General features: G+C 45.4%; 1 protein-coding gene across 2 annotated transcripts in view; it reads left to right on the top strand.

The window, feature by feature from the left end:
- Positions 1-11,431, top strand: part of fam120b (family with sequence similarity 120 member B) — a 61,795-nt gene extending 50,364 nt beyond the window's left edge. Inside the window, exons 8-11 of one of the 2 annotated variants that reach the window (XM_080200808.1) lie at positions 1,711-1,813; positions 2,079-2,234; positions 5,541-5,598; positions 10,065-11,431. In XM_080200808.1, the coding sequence (XP_080056934.1) occupies positions 1,711-1,813; positions 2,079-2,234; positions 5,541-5,581 (300 nt within the window). In that variant the 3' untranslated portion in view covers positions 5,582-5,598; positions 10,065-11,431. Of the gene's footprint in view, positions 1-1,710; positions 1,814-2,075; positions 2,235-5,540; positions 5,599-10,064 lie in introns of both variants that reach the window. The other variant, XM_080200807.1, reaches the window with a different exon arrangement.
- Positions 11,432-24,184: the final 12,753 nt, after the last annotated feature.

Genomic DNA, 24,184 nt, shown 5'->3' with positions numbered 1-24,184 from the left:
TAGCACCCCCAAACCTAACCTCCTCTAAAGTGCCCCCTTGTCCTTGCCATGAACTTGCATCTTTCTCTAGACTCACCCCTAAATCCCCAAATCTCCTGTGTGTGCTTAGTTTGTCCCTGAGATCCACCCCTTGTTCCCTCATCTCTATTCACATTGAAATACTGACCACCTAACTTCCCTTCCTGGCCTTAAATGCTGATGTTGTTAATGATTTTCTTGTCACAGGACTCATCCTCCCTCTCTCTCAGACTCCCTTTCTCTTTCTCAGCCTCCCTCTCTCTTATCTGTCAAGCTCCCTGTCTCTGTCTGCCTCTTTCACTAACTCACACTCTCTCTCTCCCTATCCTTCAAATCTTCTGCATTAATTTCGCTTACATTTCTCTCCAGAGTTCTTAAATATTTTGTTCCCTCTTAAGTCTCTTTTCCAGAACTCCCCCCAATTAAGTTTCCATCCCTGCCACTAAAGAAAAGAAGTCACAATTTATATGCTATGCAGCTATGATAATGGTAAACTATCCTTCCTCGTCCTCCTTGACCTCACTACATTTCTATTACATCTTCCAAATTCTTCGACCCGGCATCAACTCTGTTGTCGAAACCCGTGTTAAATGTTTTGCTTTTTTAAAATCTGACTACTCCAGTGCTGCCCTAACCAGCCTCATTCTATCCATCTTCCAAAATTTGGCTTATCCAAAACCCTGCTGCCCATATCCTGAGCCCCATTTACCCATCTCCCCTGTGTCCTCTGACCTACATTGCATCCGGTTCACCAGTTCCTTGATTTTAAAATTCTCACCCTTGTTTTCAAATCCTTCCCCCTCCCTCCCTATGTCTGTAACCTCCTCTAACCCTAAAACCCCTCCCAACCTATGCGCTTCTCCAATTCTGTCCTCTTGGATATCCCAATGTTAATCATTCCCATCATTGCCAAGTGTACTTTCAGCTGCCAAGACCCAAACTCAGGAATTTCCTCTCTGCCACCCTCTACCTCCCCGCTACTCTCTACCTCCCCTCCACTCTCTACCTCTCTGCCACTTTCTACCTCTCTGCCACTCTCTACCTCCCCGTCACTCTCTACCTCCCCTCCACTCTCTACCTCCCCGCCACTCTCTACCTCCCCGCCACTCTCTACCTCCCCGCCACTCTCTACCTCCCCGCCACTCTCTACCTCCCCGCCACTCTCTACCTCCCCGCCACTCTCTACCTCTTTGCCACACTCTACCTCTCTGCTGCTGTCTACCTCTCCGCCGCTCTCTACCTCTTTGCCACACTCTACCTCTCCGCCGCTCTCTACCTCTCCACCGCTCTCTACCTCTCCACCGCTCTCTACCTCTCCACCGCTCTCTACCTCTCCGCTGCTCTCTATCTCTCCGCCACTCTCTATCTCTCCGCCGCTCTCTACCTCTCTGCCACTGTCTACGTCTCTGCCTCTCTCTACCTCTGTACCACTGTACCTCTCCAACGCTCGATCTCTATCTCTCTCATTCCTCCCTTAAGACTCCTTTGAAAGCTCCCTCTATGACTAAACTTTTGAGCATCTGTCCTGATGTGCATTGGAGTCAAATTATGCTCCAGTGAAGTGCCATGGAACATCTTGCTTGTTGAAGGCACAATACAAGATTGAGTTGTTGTTGTAATAGCTGCTGCAAAGTGTGTGGTGGAGATGTGATACTTTGATTTTTCTGATTTTTCTGTTGTTCCTGGGTATAGGATGCCCAGCTACAGGAATTTCAGAAGCTGAAGGTCCTCATCAACAGAATTTGTGCGAGGAGGAGTCGAAATGTACAGAGCAGCCCCCGGCCACAAGTAGCAGGTCAGTGACCAAGACTGAATTTTAATAGTTTTGTTGTTCATGGCCTGTCCTGTATTGAACAGACCCCAGAGAGGGAATTAAATACTGGACCTAATAGTGGCTTTTGTCAATACCTTTAAGTGAAGAACTGGAAAAATCAGCAGAATAAAAACTACTTGAAAAATTGCACATATTTTCCTCATGTTGTGGGGGAGTTTAGTATTCTTTACTTGTTAGCTGTTTTGTTGGTGAGTAAAACATTCTGTTGTGTGTTCTGCATCAGTAGAGAATTTCAGAAGACCTGGTCCCCATGGTGGAAGAGGCAGTCATTTCATGGCCAGGTCTGAGCAAAGGCCACAGAATTATCCTCCACACCCCACCCGTTGCCAGGGTTATCAGGGAAGGTATCCACAGCCTGGTCCTGCCAATCTAGCACAAACAGGTACGATAAAAATCACTTGTATCATCATCTGTTATGTTCTGGTGCTTAATTCAACACCCCGCCCCCGCCACCTAAATAAACCTAGTGGCATCTTCTGGTGATTTTATTGTTTCATTCAACATGAGAGAGTCTAAGCATCTCCCTTTGTTCTCCCTGTACACGTTCTCCCCCTTGTCTGCATGGGTTTCCTCCGGGTGCTCCGGTTTCTTCCCACACTCCGAAAGACGTGCTGGTTAGGTGTATTGGCCATGCTAAATTCTCCCTCGGTGTACCCGAACAGGTGGCGGAATATGGCGACTAGGGGATTTTCACAGTAACTTCATTGCAGTGTTAATGTAAGCCTCACTTGTAACACTAACAAAATAAACTTTAAAAACTAAATAAACTTTCAACTTTTGACATTCAATGATATTTCCTTCACTGAATCCCCCACTATCAATATCCTGGGGGTGTTACCATTACCAGAAACTGAACCACATCAGTTATATAAATACTGTGGCTCCAAGAGCAGGTCAGAGACTGGGTAACTCCTCTGACACTCCAAAGCCTGTCCGCCATTTACAAGGCACAGGTCAGGAGTGTGATGGAACACTCTCCACTTGCCTGGATGGGCACAGCTCCAACAACCCTCAAGAAGCTCAACATCATCCGGGACAAAGCAGCTTCTTGATCTGTCGCCTGAAACATTCACCCCTATCCAGCATTGATGCACAACGTCAGCCGTGTGTACCATCTACAAGATGCATGGTAGCAACTCACCAAGGCTTCTTCAACAGCAGCTTCCAAATACATAACCTCTAACGCCTAGAAGGACAGGGCATGGCAGCAGACACAAAGGAACACCATCCAAGTTCCCCTCCACGTCATACATCATCTGAGCGTTTCTTCTGGAGTTCCTCCACCATGTCCTCCAGAGATGCATCCCAGAATCTGTGCGTTCTCTCCTTGGTCTCTGAGCCAATCTGTAGCATGTCACTGCAAGGCAACTAGAGCATTAGTGGATGGCACGGTAGCACAATGGTTAGCACTGCTGCTGTACAGCGCCAGGGACACGGGTTCGATTCCAACCTTCGGTAACTGTGGAATTTGTATGTTCTCTCCATGTCTGTGAGTTTCCTCCGGGTGCTCTGGTTTCCTCCTGTACCCCAAAGACGTGCAGGTTAGATGGATTGGCCATGCTAAATCCTTAGTGTCCGAAAATGTGTAGGTAGGGGGATTAGTGGGGTAAAAGGCGGGGTTATGGGGGTAGGATATGGGTGGGATGCTCTTGTCAGAGATTTGGGGCAGGCCCGATGGGCCAAATGGCCTCCTCCTGCTCTGTAAGGATTCTATGACTCCACACCGTTCAGTGAAAGTGGGTGCGTAGACCCCACAAATAAAAAATTTTTAAAGTTTAAAAGAAATACTTATTAGTGTCACAGGTAGGCTTACATCAATACTGCAATGAAGTTACTATGAAGATTCCCTAGTCGCCACACTCCAGTGCCTGTTCAGGAACACTGAGGGAAAATGCATCTAATGGCCAATGCACCTTACCAGCATGTCTTTCAGCCTGTGAGAGGAAACCCCCACAGACACAGGGAAAACGTACTGACTCCGCACAGTGACCCAAAATGGGAATCGAGCCCAGGTCCCTGGCATTGTGAGGCAGCAGTGCCATCCACTGTGCCACCCTATACCTCACCACAAAAAATTGCATCCAATCATCACTTGAGTATTAAATGTAGATGTGGGTTTGGTACCTCCATCCGAATCACAATATGGTAATCAGCGGTTAGGATCACAATTATGTGCTTAATCCAAATTCTCAAACTGATGTGTCTTATTAGCAGAGCAGCCCTTTCACATGTCTCTGCAGGCACTTCCAGACCTGTTGAGTGTTTGCAGCATTTTCTGTTTTAGTGCCTAAATCTGTAAATCTAATTTGATTTACTACTTTATCTTTAAAGATTTTAGCTGTCATTGTAGTAGATTTTCACAGATGGTAATTTTTAATTCAAAAAGTAATCATGTTAACTCCTCCTTTCAAGACATTGGGTTTTATTCCACATTTTCAACTGTTTTATTTTGCTTTTAATTCCTTGTGAGGTGGTAGGTGGAGGGGTCATCTATCTCTGCCTCAGAAAGTTTCTGATAAAGAGTTCATGTGTGAGATGCATTAACCTTTTCCTGGTGAAACGTAAACAAGAATTTTTTCTCAGCAAGTTTTTATCTTTAATTCTATCCAAGTCTGAAAAATCCAAAATAAACACCAGAAGTTTGCCAGCAGATCACTTGCATTGTCAGTCAATAGTAGTGGAGCTGCTGTAGATTGAGTTGCAAAAAGTACAGCATATTTAATTAGCTGTAAAATGCTCTCATAGAATCTTTATAGTGTCGAAGGAGGCCATTCGGCCCATTGAGCCTGCACTGGCTCTCTGAATGGGCATTCCAGCCAGACCCATTCCCTTGTCTTATCCCTGTAATCATAGGAACGTAAGAGTGAGAGTAGGCAATTCAGTCCTTTGAGCCCGCTCCGCCATTCTATATGATCGTGGCTGATCTCCATCTCAGCCTAATTTCACTTCCCTGCCTTTTCCCCATAACCCTTTATAAGCTCGTAAGATATAGGAGCAGAATTAGGCCATCAAGTCTGCTGCGCCATTCGATCATGGCTGGTATACTCCTCAACGCCATTTTCCTGCCTTCACCCCATAATCCTTCAACCCATTACCAATTAAAAATCCCGCTTTTGATCAAATTCTTGCAAATTCTTTCTTTTCAGAAAGCAGTCCAACTCCTTTTTGAATACCTTGATCAAACCTGCCTCCACCACCCTCTCAGGAAGCTCATTCCAGATTCCAACTTGTCCTGAGGTTGTGGGAGTTACTGTGTAACTATAAGTCTTTTACTTTTGTACTGATTGGCTATTGCAATTTAAGTTAAGAAAAGCACGGTGCTACAGTGGTTAGCACTGCTGCCTCACAGCACCAGGGTCCCCGGTTCAGTTCTGGCCTTCGGCCACTGTCTGTGTGGTGTTTGCACGTTCTCCCTGTGTCTGCGTGGGTTTCCTCTGGGTGCCTCCCACAGTCCAAAGATGTGCAGGTTAGGTTGATTGGCCATGCTGAATTGACCCAGTGTCAGAGGGATTAGCTGGGTAAGTGAGGCTTATGGGAATAGGGCCTGAGTGGGAGTATGTCTGGTACAGACTTGATGGGCTGAATGGCCTCCTTCTGTACTGTAGGGATTCAATAAAACTGTAGGTAGCACTCATGGGCAATGGGCACACTCAGTGTTGAGTTTCATGTGGTTTGCTTATCTATTCAGGTAGAGGATCTCAACCAAGACTGGGACCCTACAAGAGGTGACAACAACTCTGTCCATGGTGAGTAGAAATCGTTTCTATCATAAAGTGATACTCTCTTTATGTAAGGTTCAATTATTATGTTCTGTAAGCATGTAACAAGTTAGTAAATTGTATAGATATGGCTGAGATATGTGGTACTTTGAGCTGTCAGCATGCTCAAAGCAGGAGGGGACATGGTTCAGAAGGGAGGCTCTGTAATAAGGACATAAGAGTAGGCCATCTGGCCGCTCGAGCCTGCTCCGCCATTTAATAAGATCATGGCTGTTCTTTTCGTGGGCTCAGCTCCATTTACCTGCCTGCTCACCATAGCCCTTAATTCCTTTACTGTTCAAAAATTTATCTATCTTTGCCTTAAAAATATTCAATGAGGTAGCCTCAACTGCTTCACTGGGCAGGGAATTCCACAGATTCGCAACCCTTTCGGTGAAGAAGTTCCTCCTCAACTCAGTCCCAAACCTGCTGCCCCTTATTTTGAGGCTATGCCCCCTAGTTCTGGTTTCACCTGCCAGTGGAAACAACCTCCCTGCTTCTATCTTATCTATTCCCTTCATAATCTTGCATGTTTCTATAGGATCTCCTCTCATTTTTCTGATTTCCAATGAATATATTCCCAGTCTATTCAGTCTCTCCTCATTAGCCAAACCTCTGAACTCCCAAATCAACCTAATGAATCTCCTCTGCATCCTGTCCAGTGCCAGTACATTTTTTCTCAAGTAAGGAGACCAAAACTACACAGTACTCCAGGTGTGGCCTCACCAGCACCTTATACAGCTGCAACAAAACTCCCTGTTTTTAAACTCATTATGAACTCTCTTTCTCAAAAAAATGTGACTGCTGGGACAATCGGAGTTTTCAACACTAAGATCCTTAGATTTTTAATAAAAACAAAGTTCTAGGAAAATTCAATTGGTCTGGCAGCATCTGTAGAGAGAGAGAGAAATGGAATTACTGTTTTGAGTCCAATCTGTTTTTGTTACATCCCTCCAGCATCTGCAATATTCTACTTTTATCATAGATTTTTATTTTGTCACGGGTATCCAGGGTGATGGAGCAAAGGCTTTTAAAAGGCACACAATCACTCATCTGCCTAAATGATAGGGCGGGCTCAATGGCCTACCCCTGTTCTTTCGGTTCATTACTTGTGGTTTTGCGATATTGATGGGGTTGTAAATTGTACGGGGTACTGGTGAGGTTGCTGGCCGTGAACCCTGGTATCCTTTGGCACTTGTCTCTGCCGGTGTTGATGGAGTGTGTTTGGCTCTGGGACCCTGTTGTTGAACTCAGTGGCAGATCCGGTATAGGAATTCCTGGACAGGAGCTTAGTGAATGCTGCTAACAACCTGATCAGCCTGCCAAATCTGCCAGCAGAACAGAGCAAGGTAGGTGCTGGAGAGCAGGGTTGGGGGGGAGTTGGCTGGCAGAAGGGACACAACACTGGAAAGTTCTTAGAGACGCAGAACCCACCAATGTTTGTCATCCTCCAGAGATGTTCAGCTTCCCAATGCACCAAGTCATCGCGAGTTACCTCCAGGTGAAGAAGTGTCTCATGATTTCCCAATTGGAAATATTATTAATTGTTTTACATTAATAACCCTTCATGTTTCTATTTCTACACTCAGTCGGCAGTGTGAAAAAATAAATGTTGGTGAAGCTTGTTTTAAAGTAATTGTTGAGCAAAACCTACAATCAACAGAAAACTCATGCTCCGTTTTGTAACTGACTGTCGGGTGAAGGGTGACTTTCAGCTGCACTCTGCACCTTTCGCATGGCTGTGATTATGGACATACCTTGCAGTCCATTCACATGATTGAAATTCTCTTCTCTGATTGTCAAAAGTGGAATCTCTTTCCAAGGTATTTTTGCAGATTTGCAATCGGAATTCTCCCAAAGAAATTCTATGTGTCGAATTCACGTGAAAACAGGAGGAATTCACGCTGTTTTTTCAGTGGGAGTTCAGAGAAGAGGAAGCCACTAGCATGCATATCATTATAAAACAGTGGACAGGGCCTGTTCCTTCCAGAGAGGTCAACGCTGAAATTGATGCATGCACAGTGGCCCCACATTGCCAGACTCCCAGTTGCTGGTCAGCAATCGAACTGGTCAGCCCCGTGATCCCCACATTGCCGGCTCTCTGAGCCCCACCCACAGCCTGATCGCTGGCCCCCCTGACCACTAATGGTCCATCCCAATCTCCAGCCCCCACCAACCCCCCCTTAACAGTTCCCCCTGCAGCCCCTCCGCCATGGCACTGCCCCATGCCTGATGGGCAATACCAAAGTGCTCCCTTGGCATTGGCACTTTGCCCCTTGGGCAGTGCCAGGAGGCACAGATTGGCACTATTAAAGTCCCAATGCCCAGAGGCATCTCCCATCATCCAACTCTCTGGGAGGTTCACTCCAGCAGTGTCCGGTTGCTAGTTCCCTGAAAGTGGGGAGCTACTGTAATCCCCGCTGGAAACACTCTGGTCGGGGAGGAGAGGTAGAAATGCTAGCTGATTTCCAGCGTGGAGCTGACGTCGTCAGAAATCTGGTGCTGGGAATTGTTATCGGAGTGGGAACACGAACGCTGTGAATTGGGCGTTGCGAGAATCTCCCAGCCCACTGCACTAATTGGATGGGAGAGTTGCAGCCCCTATCCTTGCATTGCTGAATTGAAATCTCTTTCAGAATTACTCAGGGTGTGACTGTGTGGAGTATCTGATCCAGTAACTCACTAAAATCAAATTGGATTGTGTCAAGATGTGCAGCATTTGTCTGGAAATCACGGGAGTGCGCTAAATGATGGCCTTTGACTTCAGTGGGAAAGAAAGTCCTTTGTGGTATAGTGTAACCAGCCCTACGTGTGCTGCTAACAAAGTCCAATTTCATGACCGTCATCTCTGCTGGTATGAAGATCCATACACACAGGCACAGCCATTAGATGTGATGGTGCAGGGATAGGTGAACACCCATACACCAGGTTGCTCCCACACACAGCATTCTGATAGCCCTCCATATATGTTCACTTCACTGTCATGTTTCAGGTGACAGAGTATAAACAGTCATAGATTCTTCAAATGAAGAAGAATCTGGATCTTGTCAGGTTAATGCTCATCCTTGTATGAAGCCAACTCCAGTGTGAGAAGTGCTGCTTATACTGCCAGCCCTCCAGGAATTCACCAGTGTCTTCTTTCCACTTACAGTCTGGGGGATCGACACATCCATCAGTTAGCGTGTCCCTGATGTTAAAGCATGCTCACAAATATGAGTTCTGGCCTGCTGTACTGTTTCCCCAGATGTGAACCTAAGGGGGTATGCTGCCCTTATTCTCCTTACACTTTGTCTAAGACTACATCACCAGTCAGAAACATCCGATCTCTTAATGATTCCATTCTTTCACATGAACGTTACTCTGTCAGTTTTCTATCACTCACCTCTCTGACGCCTGTCAGAAGCACACTTTTTCTTCTCTTAATTTTAATTTTCTTTTCATGCATGGGTCTCCAGATATGTTTGCCCTCCCTTTGCTTTTGAAGGAAATATATATCTTGACTGTCTCCAGACCATTTGTGCTTTGAAGGTAGCCATCTGTTCAGCTACAGTTTTTCCAAACAGTCTTTCATTCCAGCCAGACCAGCCTAGCCCCACTGAAGTCAACTCTCCCCCAGTTAATGATTTTTACTTCGAATTACATCCTTTTTCTACCATCATCCTGAACTTTACGATAAAGTGATCAACGATTAATATCAGCGTTGTGACCCCCATGTCATGTTGCCATGAGAAAAGAGCTCAGTGATTTTTAAAGAAGGATTGGACTTTGATGAGTGTGATCTCCGCGAGTGTCCAGCCTTCTGGACTCTTCGGTTAACACTCGGTAACGATGCAATTGATGTTCATGGCACTGTGTCACTTACATGTAACGGTGCACACAGTATCTGTTGACACAGTATCTGCCATGTCCTCCAATCACACACCCATCCAGTACAGTGCCAGAGCCACCCATCGTGGTCTTGTGGCCATGCATGCTGGCTCAAGACAGTGCGCATCATCTCAATAATGTTGGTGTCTGCAGGACTGACAGAATCAAAGGACTTTTTCTATATTTTGAACTGGATGAAAAAATAGAATTGAGCTAATCCTTACAATGCCAGGGACCGGGATTTGATTCCCGGCTTGGACCACTGTCTGCAGAGTCTGCACGTTCTCCCCGTGTCTGCATAGGTTTCATCTGGGTGCTCCGTTTTCTTCCCACAGTCCAAAAGACATGCTGATTAGCTGCATCAGCCATGCTAAATTCCCCCTCAGTGTACCCGAACAGGCACCGGAATGTGGCGACTAGTGGATTTTCAACAATAACTTCATTGCAGGATTAATGTAAGCCTACTTGTGACTAATAAATAAACTTTAACCTTGTCTAAAATAACTCTCATAATTACTTCTGTTTATGCAAGATTTTTCTGACTAAAGGTCGAAGTGTTAATTTGTGTTTAAATTTGTTTTTTTTAGGTGATCTGGATTTCAAGATTCTGCTTCTGGCTGGAATTAGTTGGATTGTGGCGTTTTAAAGGGTTAAAAATGTTATTTGATCTAATGGAAGATGCAGCATTGATTTCTGTTCATTCCAGGAAAAATTAATGTCCTTCCAATTATTAACTTTGTATTTGAAATACTTTCTTGTACACATACTAAATATGACTTATAAAACACAATATGGGCATTGATGATACCTCTGCCAGTGGTTCCACATGCGTCGTATTGGGAAAAAAATCCCAGGTTTGATTGCTGGGCAAGTACGGGATCAACTGATCCCAGGAAATGTTCCTACAACAGCCATGGGAAAATTGCCCAGTGTGGGCAGCTTTGTTAACAGTCCAGTCAGCTGCTGGGACGTGTATGTGAAAATTGAGAACATGTTGGGATTTCACAGTGATGCCCCGCATGGTCAAATAGCGCCCTCCCCGTATTGACTGCCGGGGCTTGGCGATAAAGAGAGACCATTTGGACAAGAACCTGCAAGGAAGGAATTCCAGTGAGCGGAAAGCCTGAATGGCCAAAAGCAGGGTCAACAATGGTAAATCAAAGGAAGTCGGAGATGCACAAGAAGCAGGAGTTACTCCGAGAGCTGTAAGGCTGGCCAGTTTGTTGCAAAGATGGGATGGATCGAGATCATGAAGAGATTTGAGCTGAGCACAGGATGAAATTGGAGCATCAGGATAACACAGGGAAAAGTCTCACAACACCAGTGCTCCGAAAGCTTGTGATTTGAAATAAACCTGTTGTACTTTAATCTGGTGTTGAGAGACTTCTTACTGTGTCCACCCCAGTCCAATGCTGGCATCTCCACATCAGGATAACACCAGTATTGACCAACAGGTTGAGAATTAGTATACATCCATGATAAAGACTGGCTGATTAGAGCTGTTCTGTGATTGACCGCCTGTGATATTTGACCTACAGATTGTGTGGAGTTGAGTAATTTGACCAGCCACTTGGGCGAGGAAACAGGGTATCTAAAAATACATCAAGCCTTGATTTGGCTGGAAGTTGCCCTGGGGGTGTGGAAGATGGCTGGGGGAGCTGCAAGAATGGTCTCCTTCACTAAAGAGAGCTAGGAGAGGAAGGTGATTGATTTAGGGCAAAGGGAAGCCCTCTGAATGGAGTTCCTATGCAGCAGGTTACAGTAATCCAACAGACATCCAGCAAGATAAAGGAGGTTAGCTCTAGAAAAGCAAATTACTCCAGATGCTGGAATCTGAAACCAAATGAAAAACATCGGCTTTTGTCTCTCTTCACAGATGCTGCCAGACCTGCTAAGATTTTTCAATCTCAGCAGATCTGGCAACGTCTATAAGGAGAGAGAAGAGCTGACCTTTCAAGTCTAGATGACCCTTTATCAGAGCTAAAAGGCACGCAGAAAAGTACAGAGGTTAACTCTGCCTCACACAGACGTTGTCCCATAGTGTGTGGTTGGCAAGTGGAGTTCACTAGCAAATCAAATGGTTGAGATGAACAGCATGATTGCATTTGAGGGGGGCGGGGTTTAAGGGTGAAAGAAGGGCAGGATGCGCTTATAACACTAGATGAAGTAGGGCAGGAGGAGACTCTTGGAGCACAAACACCGGCAGAGTAGTTAGGCCGAGTGACCTGTTAGTGTGATGTAAATTCTGAGATACATTTTTTCCCTGGGTGCCACGTCGGACTGTTGAAGGCTTAGAAAATATGTGGAGATTTCTTCAGCCCGAGAGTGACGTTCAGACACACTTTGAAAGCTCCTGGCCAAGCATGGGGTTAATAGCTCTCTGCTTGAATGTTTGACAGGGATCTGAAACATGGAAAACTAATGGATAATTTGACGCAAAGAAAAATTATTGCTGCATCCATTCAGCATCTGCACAGACTGGTTTATGGAACCTGTTTAAGACAAAAAGGAGATAAGAAAGGAAGGCATAGAAACATGTTGTGATACAGGAGTGCATCAACCTGCATAAGAAGATATATATCTAGCTGGTTAGGCCGTCTACTGAAGATGTGCAGCAGCCCAGGGATTTCTCATCATTTCCTGTGGGACTGGCCGAGAATTCTGGATGGAAATTGCAAATCAAATTTAATTTCTGGCAGAAGCCTCAACTCCCTGAACTCCACCAATAATTATTTTAGGTGATGTCCCACTCCTGTCAATCAGCCAGAGTTCTCATGAACGTGATGGAGCCCACGTCTGCTGCAGGGATAGTAGGTGTGCTAGCTGCCATTTTCCAAAATTCCTTAGATTAAGGAATGGTCCCACTAGATTGGGAGTTGGCAAATGTTGCACCACATTTCAAGAAAATGGGGAAAGAGAGAAAACAATGAACTAGAGGCCATCAGTCACTATGGGAATGTTATTATTAAGGCAGTCTTAACAAAGCACTTGAAAAAGTATAGCATGATTAAAACAAGTCAACATAGTTTTACTCAAGGGAAATCCTATTTTGAGGATGTAACTAGTAGCGTGGATAAAAGAGAAGCAGTAGATATTGTACACCTCGATTTCCGAAAGGCATTGAGTAAAGTGCCACACCTAAGGTTAATAGACAAAAAAAGGGCTTATAGATTTGGGGATAATTAGCATGGATAGAACATAGAACATTACAGCGCAGAACAGGCCCTTCGGCCCACGATGTTGCGCCGACCAGCTTTTTTAAAAAAAAACACTGACCCACTAATCTAAACCAATCCCTTTTCGTCCATAAACCTATCCATAGATCTCTTAAACGCCCCCAAACTAGGCGCATTTACAACCGCAGCAGGCAGGGCATTCCAATCCCTCACCACCCTCTGGGTAAAGAACCTACCCCTGACATCCGTCCTATAACTACCACCCCTTAATTTAAATCCATGCCCCCTCGTGCTAGCATTCTCCATCCGAGGAAAAAGGCTATCACTATCCACCCTATCTAAACCTCTAATCATCTTATATGTTTCAATAAGATCCCCTCTTAGCCTCCTTCTTTCCAGCGAAAACAACCCCAAATCCCTCAGTCTCTCCTCATATGACCTCCCCTCCATACCAGGCAACATCCTGGTAAATCTCCTCTGCACCCTCTCCAAAGCCTCAACGTCCTTCCTGTAATGGATAGAGGGTTGGTTAATGGATAGGAAATAAAAAGTGGGCATAAACGGGGCTTTTTCACGTTGGCAGGCAGGGAATAGTGGAGTGTAACAAAGATCAGTGCTTTTTATGACTTATATGAATGATATGGGTGAAGAGGCAGGCAGTATTGTACCTCAATTTGCTGGTGATACCAAGCTAGGTGGAAAGGTAAGCTGTGAAACCACATCTGAAATACTCTGTGGTTTTGGTCTTCACATTTAAGAAAGGATATTCTTGCACTGGTGGCAACACAGCGAAGATACACTGGTCTCTGGGTGAGGAGGCTGTCGTATGACAAGAGACTGAGTAAATTGAGCTTATATTCTTAGAAGTTAGAAGAATGAACGACTTTAGCAAAATTCAGAAGGCGCTTGGACACTGACAGATTGTTTCCGCTGGTCAGGAATCGAAAACACAGGGGCAGTTTCTGGGGGAGGGGCCGATCATTTAGGACAGAAATGAGTAGAAATTTCTTCACTCAGAGAGTTGTGAATCTTTGGAATTCTGAACCCCAGAGAGTTGTGGCTGCTCCATTGTTGAATGTATTTAAGGCTGGGATTGACAGCCATGAGAATGGGGTCAAATCCCAGGATCTGCCATGATAGCATTGAATGACGAGATTTGACAGGCAGTGTGGTGTGATCTACTCTTGCCCCTTGGGGATAGCGGCTGAGGCAGAATCAGGCTTGGCAGGCAGAGGTTGGGTGAGTTAGAGGATCAGCACAGGGATTGGAATTAGGGAGTGAAGGTTGAACTCGCAACATGGGATCAAAGATGCAGAAAGACCCAGTATGGAGGGAGGGCTGCCGGTTTCCATGGAAGAGTAAGAGGGGCTTGTAAACTGAAAAAACAAGAAGAATAAAAACAAAAAAAGGTAAAAATAAAGTTTATTAGTCACAAGTAAGGCTTACATTAACACTGCAATAAAGTTACTGTGAAATTCCCCTAGTCGCCACACTCCGGCGCTTATTCGTGTCAGTGAATCTAACCAGCACGTCTTTTGGACTGTGGGAGGAAACCGGAGCACCCGGAGGAAACCCATGCAGACATGGGGAGAACACGCAAATTCCACACAGACTGTGGCCCAAGCCGGGAATCGAACCCGGGTCACTGACGCTGTGAGGCAGCAGCGCTAACCACTGCCAAACTTGAACATAATGGCAGAGTTACCAGCATCAGAAAAATATAAGGAGTAAAATATAGATACAAAAACAGATTCTAATCCATATGTGTAAAAGCAAATTGCTGCGGATGCTGGAATCTGAAACCAAAAGAGAGAACACTGCAAAATGTCAGCAGGTCTGGCAGCATCTGTAAGGAGAGAGAAAGCTTTGACAAAAGGTCATCTGGACTCAAAACATCAGCTCTTTTCTCTCCTTGCAGATGCTGCCAGACCTGTTGACTTTTTCCAGAGTTTTCTCTTTTGGTTTGTAATCCATATGTTTGTAATCCATATGTGAATGTCTTACGTTTAAAAGTAAGACATGGACAGCATTCAGACTTGAGCTTGCAAGTGACAAGTGCGGCACTCAAGTGCCAGGTAATGACAATTGCCAATAAGAGAGAATCTTCCCTTGAGAATAACAGCATTACCATCGCTGAATCCCCCACCATCATCATCCTGAGAGTTATGAAACTCAACTGGAACAGCCTTATAAATAGTTTGATCAGCGGCTGAGGATTCTGAGACAAATAACTCACCTCCTGACTGCCCAAAGCCTGTCCTCCATCGTCCAGACACAAGTCAGGAGTGTGATGGAATGTTCTCCAGTTGCCAGGATGAGTATAGCTCCAGCAACACTCAAGAAGCTCAATGACATCCAAGTCAAAGCAGTCTGTTTGACTTTCCCCATCCACCATCTTAAACATTCACTCTTTCCACCACCGCTGCATAGTGACAGCAATATGCTCTAATGTAAGGCGTGTGCACATTGGTGGGCCTGAGATTCTGAGCCTTGTATATTTTAACAGTTTATTAATTAGCAGTAAGTATGTAAAATATAAGGTTTAAACCAGGAGCTGCCTCCAGGCTTGACTCTACACACATCTCTGTCCAGTACAAAACTGACCTTGACTGGCTTCATGTGTTCCATTACATCGCATTGTGAGCAGGCAGTACTGTATCCAGTCTCGCGTCAACCATTTCTGCACCAGACCCTTACACTATATATACCAAATAGAACAGCCACTGCAGCAACTTGCCAAGGCTCCTTCAACAGCATCTTCCAAACCCACAATCTCCCCACCTAGAAGGACAAGGACAGAAGCATGGAATCACCACCACCTGCAAGTTCCCTTTCAAGCTACTCATCATCATAACTTGGAACTATTATTTATTCATTGGATAGAGATGTTACTGGCTGCTCAGCATTTATTGTCCTTGAGCTAAGTGGCTTGCAGAGCCATTTCAGAAGGCATTTAAGAGTCAACCACTCTTGCTGTGGGTCTGGAGTCACATGTAAGTCAGACCCAGTAAGGATAGCAGAAATCGATAATGGTGGGATTCGAACCTGGGTCTCCAGACTCACTAGCCCAGTGACAATACCACAATGCTGCCACCTCCCCACAACTCCTTCACTGTTGCTGGGTCTAAACCCTGGAACTCCCTCCCTAACAGCACTGTGGATGCACCTACAACACATGAACTGCAGCGGTTCAAATAGGCAGGTCACCTCCACCTTCTCAAGGGCAATTAGGGGTGGGCACGAAGTGCTATTCTTGGTGACAGCCACATCCCATGAGAGAATAAGAGAAATGAACCATCTCCCTGGTTTTACACTGAAGTGGCAAGGTGTGATTCTGAGTGGAATTTGCCAGGGTTTAGAAGCAATCAGTGAACAAATGTGCCTATTTCATGAGCCCTGGTGGTAGAGGCTGCTGATGCCTTTTGGAGCAGCAGGTTTGTGACCTTCCCGGATTAATAGTGAGGAGGGCTTCCCCACAGGGCAGTGCAAGATTAAAGCGTGTAGGTGCTACTTTGCCACTTACAGTTCATATTCAAATTATGGAAGTAACATCTCCCCACTAAAGCAGTGTGTGACAAGGGGCCTACAGAAAGCATGGGCTTTTTTCACACACATTCCACCTTTGGCACAACCATGATAAATAACCCAAAGCCACAGGAGGCCTTTCATTTACAGCAATTAAAGGGCTGGACAGGTTTCCGAGACACTTTGGCAGGACGCTGGTCCCTTGACTTCAAACCTCATCAAATTAGGCAAAGGCACTGATGTGGATGGAAGAAGAAATCAAAAACGCAGGTGGAGATTTTTACGATACAATATACCTGGCAGAGGTCAAATTAGAGGGCAGAGTCGTAAACGTATGTGTGTGTGTGTGTCAGTATGTGTGTGTGTCAGTGTTTAAAGTTTATTTATCAGTCACAAGTAGGCTTACATTAACACTGCAATGACGTAACTGTGAAAATCCCCTAGTCGCCACACTCCGGCGCCTGTTCGGGTACACTGAGGGAGAACTTAGCATGGCCAATGCACTTAACCTGCACATCTTTCGGACTGTGGGAGAAAACCGGAGCACCTGGAGGAAACCCACACAGACACGGTGAGAACATACAAACTCCACACAGACTGTCACCCAATCCAGGAACTGAACCCAGATCCCTGGCGCTGTAAGGCAGCAGTGTTAACCACTGTGCCACTTTGCGTATGTGTCAATGTGCGTGTCAGTGTGTGTGTGCCGGTATGTGTATGTCGTGTATGTGCATGTCACTGTGTGTGTCTGAATTGTACGTGTGTGTTAATTTGTGTGTGTGTATGCATATCTGTGTGTGTATGTATGCCTGCGTGTGTGTGTGTCAGTGCGTGTGTCAATGTGTGTCAGTATGTGTGTGTGTGTGTGTGTGTGTGTGTGTGTCAGTGTGTGTGTCTGCGTCTGTGTGTCTGTGTGTGTGTGTGTGTGCCAACTTCCTGAAGGGTTCAACTCCAACAGCCACAGCAGCAGCCAAAAGAATTCACTCCTATCATTATCTTATCAGGGATTAATGAGCACTATAGTCAGTGCACATAATACCAATCTCCCAGAAAACAGGTGCAGGTTTCCATGGCAGTTTTGTGTTAAGCACACAGTCACAATGTGTACACATTTACAACTGCTAATGTAAAGTGTTTACACTTTATTCTGCGCCTCAGTGCTTTTCTCTAATTATATGCTGCACAGTTTCCCAGCCAAAAGGGGTAGCTGAAATCTTCCTTTGCTGAAGAATGTGTGTTCATTATTTTGGGGAGGGGGAAATTGGATCCTTGCGCGTGTGTGTGTGTGCGTGTGGGAGAGAAGTGGAAGATCCTGTATCGCTCTTGCCTGCGACGTGCTCTGCATCATCTCTTAAGGAAAGGCAGAGAACTGACCGAGACAGACATCCAATAAATGTCTCTTACCCTCTCCACCCCCGGCAGCACTGGCAAGCTTTTAATTGAATGCAGGGCCAGGATTCGAGCCTGTTCTCAGTTGTGCAGGCAGCAGTCTGTTCATCAGTCATCCAGAGAAGGCTTAAAAGGACCATTGTTTAGCCAGTAGAGATTTGCGAACTACATGGCGGAATAATCATCTCTCTAGACACCTTCAACTTTACATGAAGTCAAGCTCCCTGCTGCCTCAACTGGTTAAAAACGCAATGTGTAACACATAGCTATTTGGATCAATAGGTACCATCTATGACTCTCAGGCTGTAGTGAGTTGGCCGCATCTCAGCTGGGCAGTGGATGTGGGGACCCGGAAATGTTCAATATGCAGGGAGTTGAAAATAACTCCACACTTGCCCTCTCCCCAATCGCCCCCAGTAAGGCTCGTTTTAAGGATATACTAGGTTTTTTTAAATTCATTCCTGGGACATGGGTTTCGCTGGCTGGCTAGCATTTATTGCCCATCCCTAGTTGCCCTTGGAGGGCAGTTGAAAGTGAATGGATTGCTGTGGCTCCAGAGTTACAGGTAGGCCAGACCAGGTAAGGACGACAGATTTCCTTCCTTAAAGGACATTAGTAAACCAGATGGGTTTTTCCAAGAATCAACAATGGTTTCATGGTCATCAGCAGATTCTTAATTCCAGATTTTTTTTTATTGAACAAAAATTCCACCGTCTGCCCTGGCGGCATTCAAACTCAGGTCCCCAGAACATTAGCTGAGCTTCTGGATTAATAGCATAGCAATAATACCACTAGGTCATCACCTCCCCTATTTATGCAGTCATTGAGTAAGGACAGGAAAAGGCTAGACTGTAAAAGCACCAGAAATATTCTAATGACATTCCCGGTCAAGGTTCATCCATGATGGATGGCCATTTAGGCAAAGCACCAAACAATATATTGCTGCCATTGGACTAATACCCAGCTGATTCTCTTAACCTCACAGTGAGAACAGACACAAATTGGGAGTGAAAAAATTTATCAGCTCAAATCTATAGACGTGTAAATCTTTGCACTTGATGCATATTGCGATAAATTTGTTTAATCTCTTTCTAAATTGGTTCATTGGCCACTAATGTCGACAGGTGAAAAATCAGGTTGATGGTTGGTTTCAGAACAGCAGCATCAGAGCTGCCGGTGGTGGAATTCTCAATCCCTTCCATTAGAAAAGCTGCAAATTTTCAGTCCACACCACCTTTGAGACGCAGAGAAGTGCCAGCACTTTGTTCCCCTGTGCATCACTGACCCTCATATAAAGTTCCCTTTTGTTGTAATATGCCTTTAAGGGACAGCAGCATGCCATCACTTTAAGGGAAATATGTCATGTGATCCAGCCTCAGTCTTACTTTGACCTGGAGTTCTGATGTCCTTGAGCTCTCTATCCATATCTATCTTCTGTTCACATGTGCCTGTTCTTAATGAGTGAGCCCGCAACACATTTGTACAATCCTTTATGAGTGATTGGTGTTTTTATGTCATTATAGCATACATACATACACAATATTCTGCACTGACCACAATCCCACCCAGACCCGATCTCCATAACCCCATGCATTTACCCTAGCTAGTCCCCCAGACACTAAGGGGCAATTTAGTATGGCCAACCAGCCTAACCCCCACATCTTTGGACTGTGGGAGGAAACCGGAGCACCCGGAGGAAACCCATGCAGACACGGGGAGAATGTGCAGACTCCACACAGGCAGTGACCCAAGCCGGGAATTGAACCTGGGTCCCTGGCGCTGTGAGGTGGCAGAGCCAATCACTGTGCCAACATTCAGCCCCAGTTAAAGAAATCGCTAGACAATGTCAATGGATTTCTGGTTATCCAACACTGGAATACATAGACCAAACACAGGGTGAGGTGAACAGCGCAAAGTATCCTTTGTCACCTGTGGCTCAGTGTTTCTGAGAGAGAAGGTGTAGAAGTTCAAGATCCATTCCAGATGCTTAATCACAAACTCTAGACTGTAACCCCCAGTGTAGAACTGAGCAAGTACTACACTGCTGGCGATAGCATGTGACATATAACCGATGTGCTCCCTGCTCCCTCTGGTGAATGTAGAAGATCTCTTAGTGGTGTTACTTTGAAGAAGAACAGAGGAGTGCTTCCTAGTGTTCCTGACCTGTATTTATGCCTCTTATCCTGCCATTATCATTGTCCTGTTTGTGGGAGCTTGCTGTGTGTAAATTGGCTGCCATGTTTTCTGCACAGCAACAACATCACGCTTCTAAAACAAAATGCTAAGTAGATTACAAGTGTTTTGGAGCACCCTAAGGTTGATGTACAAATACAAAACTTTCACTGAGATCAGGTAAGATAGTAACTCCTCCCTGATTGCAAACACACATTCAAGGGTAGACAGGCTCTGCCTAAAACAGCACAGGATTTTGTTTAAAGTTTATTTATTAGCATCACAAGTGGGCTTACATTAACACTGCAATGAAGTTGCTGTGAAAATCCCCTGGTCAGCATACCCCGGCACCTGTTCAGGTACACTTTGTATTAATATCTTGCATTAAGTTGATCTTTCTCTACACCCTAGCTATGACTGTAACAGTATCTTCTGCACTCTCTCCTTTCCTTCTCTATGAACGGTCTGCTTTGTCTGTATAGCGTGCAAGAAACAATACTTTTCACTGTACATGTGACAATACTAAATCAAATCAAATCAAACTTAGGGAGAATTTAGCATGGCAATGCACCTTACCAGCACGTTTTTTGGACTGTGGGAGGAAACCAGAGCACCCGGAAGAAACCCACACAGACACAGGAGAGCGTGCAAACTCCACACAGACAGTGACCCAAGCTGGGAATTGAACCCAGGTCCCTGGCACTTTGAGGTAGCAGTGCTAATCACTGTACCATGATGAAAGTGAGAGTATGTCAATACTCCAATGTTACGTCATAGTGAGAAAGGTAAGGATTGAGAGGGACTCTGATGTTCTGCACACAAAATGAAGAAAATACCAGTTAAAATCTCACATCTGTGCATTGTCCCTTCAACAGCAAAAGCTCCAAGATTTAGAATTCCCTCCTGTAACCACTCCCCATTTCTACCCCTCTCCTCTTTTAGGGCAATTAGAAACACAATCAGATAAGGGTGCATTGTTGAAAGATAAATATCAGCAAGGACATTCCTCCACTATTCCTCAAATACTACCGTGGAACCCTTTACATAGAACTGAGAGGGCCATGGGTTTAACACCTCATCTCAAAGATGACAGAGCCTTCAGCTGACAGAGTGCAACCCACTGACCCAACACTGACACTTGATCGATGCAAAGAATCAGGAAAATATTTGATGCTGATCGCGAAGTCGGAGGTGTTGGGAATGGTGACGATAGACATCCTTTTCAAGGAGAGTCTTGAAGGAAGAAGGAAGGATGGAGAAGCAGAGAGCTTTAAGGAGGGAATTCTGGAGATTCAGACTGAAGGCGGCATGGTGGCACAGTGCTTAGCACTGCTGCCTCACAGTGTTAGGGACCTGGGTTCAATTCCCAGCTTGGGTCACTGTCTGTGTGGAATCTGCACGTTCTTCCCTGTCTGCCGTGTGTTTCATCCGGGTGCTCTGATTTCCTCCCACAGTCTGAAAGACGTGCTGGTTGGGTGCATGGGCCATGCTAAATTCTCCCACAGTGTACCCAAACAGGTGCCGGAGTGTGGTGATTAGGGGATTTTCACAGTAACTTCATTGCAGTGTTAATGTAAGTCTACTTGTGACGCTGATGAATAAAAATAAAGAGACATCCCGAGGGAAGTTTGGACGAACAGAGTGAGAGGAACAGATTTTGTGCGATAACAGTGGAATAAGAACATAAGAACATAAGAAATAGGAGCAGGAGTAGGCCATCTAGCCCTTCGAGCCTGCCCCGCCATTCAATAAGATCATGGCTGATCTGTCGTGGCTCAGTTCCACTTTCCCGCCCTCTCCCCATAACCCTTAATCCCCTCTCTTATCAAAAACCCATCAACCCGCGTCTTAAAAATATTTAGCGAGGCAGCCTCCACCACTTCAACGGGCAGAGAATTCCAGAGATTCACCACCCTTTGAGTGAAGAAGTTCCTCCTCAACTCCGTTCTAAACCGCCCCCCCTTTATCTTGAGGCTGTGCCCCCTAGTCCTACTGTCTTTTTTGAGCGGGAAGAGTCTCTCCACCTCTATCCTATCCATCCCATTCATCATCTTATACGTCTCAATGAGATCTCCCCTCATTCTTCTCAACTCTAACGAGTACAAGCCTAGTTCATTCAGCCTCTCCTCATAGCTCAACCCCCTCAACTCCGGTATCAGCCTAGTAAACCTCCTCTGCACTCCCTCCAAGGCCAAAATATCTTTGCGCAGGTGCGGCGCCCAAAACTGCACACAGTACTCCAGCTGCGGAATGGTTGGGGATTCAAGAATTAGGGAGTTACTAGGCAGACCCTAAAATAGAGATGTGTGGGATGGTGGGTGACAGAGATAGAAGGGTAAAGTGTTAGTAAGGGGCAAGGACATTTTGTTTATTAGAGTCGCAAGTAGGCTTATATTAACACTGCAGTGAAGCTACTGTGAAAATCCCCTAGTCGCTATACTCCGGTGCCTGTTTGGGTACACTGAGGGAGAATTTAGCATGGCCAATTCACCTATCCAACATTCTATGATAGCCACTTTGACATTTACTGAATCTCAGGCAGAGATTTGATTGCTTACCGGGGTGTAAACATGATGATCAGATCTCAGCACTGACTGAAACAGGTTCCCTCAGTCACAGAGAATATAACCCAATACTTTCCAGTGTGCTTGTACCAGAAGAGTCAGCAAGTGTCAAAGTGGCTGTCATAGATGTACTGGTTAGGCACATTGTCCATGCTAAATTCTCCCTCAGTGTACCAGTGAACAGGCACCAGAGTGTGGCGACTCGGGGATTTTCACAGTAACTTTATTGCGGTGTTAATGTAAGCATATTTGTGACACTAATAAATACTTAAACCAAACTAAACATAAAGAGTGGTCGAGGCAGGTAACATGGATGCGTTTAGAATGATTTAATACCCAACCCCCATTCTCATTGTGACCACGATTTAACAGCATCTAGAGTGGAACATGTTATTTATTTACTAGTGTCACAAAGTAGGCTTACATCAAGATCAGAAAGGTCCTCGGATTAAGATGCAGCAAATTTTGAGTCAGGTTCATATTAATACTCCAGCAGAAGACCTCTGGAGGAGGGGGTAAGTGGACTGGCAGCAAGGAAGCCTGTTTGTATTGTTTTTGATCACTGGAAGGTCTTCAGCGAGCCAAGTGCCCTGTACCCGGGGTCAGTGATCTCCCCCTCTCTCCTTACGTGGTTAAGTAATTGCTGTGAAGTTGTGAGTTGTTAGGAGTCTGTTGATCAGAGCAGATTTTCTGCTGCCTTTCCCCTTCTCTCTCTTTCTGCATGAAAGAGCCCTGCTAATCTACATGTGTGAGAGATTACAATGCAGCACCAAATGAGGAGGAAATATCAGGTTATGTTTCTGCACCAGCCTCCTCTCCACCCTCCATCTGTGGTGATGTCAGGCCTTTATTGTCACATATGCTGCCTGTTGCACACTGACCATCTGTTTACCAAGTTGATTAAGTGCTCTGGTTGCTATGGGAACTGAGGCACCCAGTGCAATGGCATTGAAAGCATTTTATGGTCAGATTTCACTTTTTTCTCATTCAGTGCAGCGGAATGACAGTAAATTATATAATTTTTTTTGTGTGCGATAGGAACATCCCCTCTAGTCTTTTGCACTCAGATGACACAATGACATGCTGCATATGTGTCCCAACTCCCTTTACAAGGCTGCACAGTCCCCGGCCGATAATAACATTACAAAAGGGAAATTCAGCTTCTCTGAACAGACCACAGACGCTCTTCCAACAGCTCCCGGAATAGGGGGTTCTGATCTCCCCGCACTGCCCTCTTCACCTTCTTTGACGTCTCACATCGGGCCCAGCTTGTCCCAGGGAAGCACTCAGGCAGAGACTCGATTGCTTACTGGGGTGTAAACATGATGATCGGACCTCAGCACTGACTGAAACAGGTTCCCTCAGCCACAGAGAACGGAGCCCAATACTTTCCAGTGTGCTTGTACCAGAAGAGTCAGCAAATGTCAAAGCGGCTATCATAAATGTACTGGTTAGGTGCATTGTCCATGCTAAATTCTCCCTCAGTGTACCTGAACAGGCGCCAGAGTGTGGCAACTAGGGGATTTTCACAGTAACTTCATTGCAGTATGAATGTAAGCTACTTGTGACACTAATAAATAAACTAAACATAAACAGTGGTCAAGACAGATACTATGGATGTGTTTAAAATTATTTAATACCCAACCCCTGCTCTCAAAGTTACAGCATCCCCAGTGGAACATGTTACTCATTGGTGTCATGAGTAGGCATACATTAACTCTGTAATGAAGTTACTGTGAAAATCCCCTGGTCGCCACAGTCTGGTGCCTGTTCATGTACACTAAGGGAGAATTAGCATGGCCAGTGCACCTAACCTGCATGTCAGACTGTGGGAGAAAACCGGAGCACCCGGAGGAAACCCACACAGACACAGGGAGAACG

This window comes from Carcharhinus amblyrhynchos, chromosome 12 (genome assembly GCF_965287045.1).
Source record: "Carcharhinus amblyrhynchos chromosome 12, sCarAmb.v2.hapA, whole genome shotgun sequence".
NCBI lineage: Eukaryota > Metazoa > Chordata > Chondrichthyes > Carcharhiniformes > Carcharhinidae > Carcharhinus > Carcharhinus amblyrhynchos.
Note: the sequence above shows the minus strand (reverse complement) of the source record. Positions and strands in the feature narration are given on the sequence as shown.